Source organism: Mizuhopecten yessoensis, unplaced genomic scaffold, assembly GCF_002113885.1.
Source record: "Mizuhopecten yessoensis strain PY_sf001 unplaced genomic scaffold, ASM211388v2 hete_36156708, whole genome shotgun sequence".
Classification (NCBI taxonomy): Eukaryota; Metazoa; Mollusca; class Bivalvia; order Pectinida; family Pectinidae; genus Mizuhopecten; species Mizuhopecten yessoensis.
The window spans coordinates 1-4,098 of record NW_018485036.1 but is presented as its reverse complement, the minus strand read 5'-3'; the positions used below and the strand labels follow the sequence as shown (position 1 = coordinate 4,098).

At 35.5% G+C, this 4,098-nt stretch overlaps 1 protein-coding gene across 1 annotated transcript; it reads left to right on the top strand.

Moving 5' to 3' along the window:
* Window positions 1-1,366: 1,366 nt before the first annotated feature.
* On the top strand, window positions 1,367-3,482 carry LOC110444645 (FK506-binding protein 5-like; the record flags this gene model as incomplete). Its single annotated transcript, XM_021489009.1, has 2 exons — window positions 1,367-2,342; window positions 3,217-3,482. Coding segments are annotated over exons 1-2 (1,222 nt in total), but the record flags the coding sequence as incomplete, so codon positions are not given.
* Window positions 3,483-4,098: the final 616 nt, after the last annotated feature.

Sequence of the window (4,098 nt, the reverse complement as noted above, 5' to 3'; positions counted from 1 at the left end):
CCAGCCGCTCCTAACTAAAGGCGCACCTCTCTATGACGTCACAGAAAGGCGTGGAGCCAATGCCAGAAGATTCAAAACAATCGGAAACACCACTAATCCTGCTTGAATTGTACATTAAAATGCCACTATTCAGCTATTTCGTTACTTAAACAGTTTTGTAAAATTGTTGAAATACTACATTCTGAACTTTTCATTTGAAGTTAGAGTTCTAGACAGTCAAATATCCCTCTTTTATACATACGTACAATATAACCTGACAATGGTGTCATTGGGTAATCGGGTTTGACACAGTTGGGTGGATAAGACGGAAAAAAGTAAATTCCATCCCATTTAGAGAGAAGTATATGTCTATATACTAACTGGGTCGATTTTGTTTATAATATCCACACCTCATTGACGTCAAAAGCTACTGTATTATGTAGACATACTATAAATAGCTCCAGTAGATATTAGAATGCGTCATACACACCTAAATAGTATATTTCGTCACAAAGATAAACCCATAGTGCGGCACAACGGGATATTAAAAACCAACAAACACTATATAGAAGCTTCTCCGATATCTAAAACGGTTTCGAATTATGACATATGATATTGCAAGAAACTAACAACAGTATTAACATAAAATGTTGTCTGCTTGAAATAATATCGCTGCCGACAGATGCGCTGAACGACACGAACAATTTAGAACAAATGTTCTTACTGAATTAGCTTCTAATGACGATGAATGTATTTACAAATCAAACAGCTTTTCTCTAGTTGTTTCCTTGCTGAACTTCAAATGTATATAATTTAATTTAAATATTTATTATAGTAAAAAGTAAGCTTAAATAACGACTACTACTCTTAGTGATGGGAATATCATTTTCATCTCTGTTTATTTTTCATTTCTAACTCCAATTTGCAAAGATTTTCAAAATACTGTACTGCTAAATTTTGTAGATAATTTTTTTTAATGCAATCAATAAATATTAAGATGATCATTTTAATAATATCTTTTATTTCCCTTTGAATTTAAAGTAACCCGTTATCCATGGTTCGGACGTTCATCCTGAGTTCTTATATATATAATCACTCATAATGCGGAAAATCCAATGTCTGACAAGGTCTCGAATTCTGACATCATATATAGCTTGAAAATAACAACAGTGTGTTATGACAGTGACGCCATTGGATTATCAGTTTGACAAGATTTGATAAACCAGATATAAATATGTAACTTTCAGTACTTTCAAAGCGATGAAGATTTCTTCAGTCCGCCTGAAGACGCCTACGAAGGCAGTAAAGCCTAGTTGTCGATCTTGGATAATTATTCTTTTATTATCCATGTAGATGTTGATGTCATTATATTTTTTTTCTTCTATGATCAACAGATATAAGTGAGCCATGGATCGGAAGTTCATTCTCCCTAAAGCTGCCGTCCTCGTCATGTTTCTGTCATGCGTAATGAGCTTTACGATACGAAAGCGGTCCTCCCAGAGCCCCTCGGAACTTACCAAAGCCCTCAAAGTATTGCAGCGTCAACGGCGACGAGTAGATATGAGCGAGTACCTTCGGAACAACCTCGATGCTATGCAAGACTCATTTGACCCGTACGAGGAGTATGGAGCATTAGATGGCAGGTACAGTCTTGAGGATCTCCTACCAGCCTATCAGCAATACCTCGAGGAGCTCGAACAGGACGGAGAGCAGGAAATGCCGAATGGAACACCCTCGATTGATGAATTAAAAAGCCTTTTTGGAACGTCAGGAAAGGAACATAATTCCGTACTAGAAGAAGCTATCAAAGTTAAAGATGATAGTCACTCCGCTAATAGAAAAATTACGAAATCACAAATGGAAAAATTATTAAATCAAGTGAAAGATGAGGAGACGCAAGAAACAGAGGAAACAATGAAATCTGAGACACCTTCTATAATTGAGGAGACTGGTAACAAAGATCCGTCAGAGGTCGCGCCTAAACCGGAAGTAGTAACTAAAGAGGAACTGAAGGACTTGTTTGGGGGAGATGAATCACCAGAAGCGACGAACGATACACCGTCGGATTCTGAAGATAGCCAGGAGGGGGTAAATAGTTCAACTGGTGAGGAAATGGTACCGCAGATTAACTCGTTCCCTGCCGAAAAGAAGAAGAAAGTAGCAAAGCGAGACAATGGAGAGACATTGAGATCGGAAGAAGCTGATTTGCATAACGAGATTGCTCTTCTTCATTTGATGGAAGGAATCGAAGATCAGGAAATCGACAACCTTGCCTCGGCTCTCAAGGAAGCTACTATGTCACAAATGGAGGGGACAGATTCTTATCTCAGACCTGAGTACAAAGACATAGAAAAGGCGATCAGGTAAGTGCGTTTGGTTGACAATAATTTACCTATCTCAGACAGGAGTACAAGAACAGAGAAGGCCATTAGGTAAGCGCGTTTGGGTGACAACCATTTACCTATCTTAGACTTGAGTACAAAGACTTACCATCTTGCATGTGCATTTTAATGACATCTATTTACCAACATATGATAATGTATCCATAACTGCTCTTGTGCTCATAATTTAAAGGGTTGGTACCCGTAAGGACAATACACATACATCGGTAATACAGTATGCGTAGACGATATATATTTCAAAGTTATCTCTTTCTTTCCCTAGAAGTCTATTTGTTATGTCACAGTATCAAATATATCCAATAGGAATCGCCTCAATATTAATTAATGTTAGACTTACATTGCATTGTAATTTACTCTTTGAAAACAGTAGATATTTGAGAACAAACATATCATTTTATATAAAATCGTTAGACATTACGCAAGTGGTAATCGGTAAGTCGGTTAATACAAGTATATTGAATAAATTGACTGTAAAGATAAACCCGCCAATCTAATCAACAAATAACTGTTAACGCTCCAGGAATGAATAACATACCGCACAGGGAAAACACAAACTCTAATATGTCCAACAATACAAAACATTTAGGACATTGAAAATATTGCTTTTACATATAACTTTTACCAGAAAATCCAAACAGGTAAAAATATTTGTTTTTCTAAATTAAGTATATAAATGCTAATAACGTAAAATAAATCATGGTTTGAACAATACTTTAAATCTGAAAAAATATTATTTACATGAATTTCACTGAAATCATCATGTGTATCTCCATGTAACACGTTGCTTTATTTATAATGATTGCATTTAAAGATATTATTATTTCCTTGTTTTCAGAAACGAGGAAATTCTTCAGGAACTTAAATCAAATCCATCAATTGCACTACAAATAGCTTCACTGGCGCAACTGGCAGAGGAAAATGGACTGGATCAAGAGGAGGAGGATGAAGAGGAAGATATCGACGACGATAGCAACGATGTAATTGATAAACGAACCGAAATTGAATCCAACGTTGACGACGAAAAACCTACATATGAAGATGGAATGGGAAGATGGTACGAACATCCACTGCCAACTGACGAGGACGAAATTGATGAAAAAGGTGCGTACATGAATGGTTTTCTGTAAGGTGATATTTAATAATCATTCATGAATCCAATATTGTCTTCTGCCTCGTGACTTCCAAAATATTAGTTTATCAGAGTCCTCACACTTTGATAAGGTAAGCATTTAATACTGTTTTGTAAATCAACTTGGAATTCCGATGAACCTATTTGCATGGAAATTCTAATATTAATTAATAGATTCCGTAAACTATTATATATCTGTTCGTCTTCATTCACCTTTAACTTCATTATTGTGTTCTTCAAGAACCGGAAGTAGAGGTTAAGTAGAAATTGTGAATTCGACCAGTTTTATTCATGGGCCAATCATGCTAAACATGTATTTGAATGTAACCTACTTGTTCTTTAGTAAAAATCTAAACTAGTTCTCCATATATTAGTGTGTAAAATATTTTGTCATTTGTATCAGTCAAGAACGACAGCTGACCATTCGGGGTTTTTATTTTTTATTTCTATTTTATTTCTTTTTGGGACAAAAACATACAAATATGTGACATGGTCAGTCCCTTCTATAATTTAGTGTTGATGGAGTCTGAAATACTCATCGATATCAATACAAAAGAAAATACAATTAGATTGGAACTGATACATATC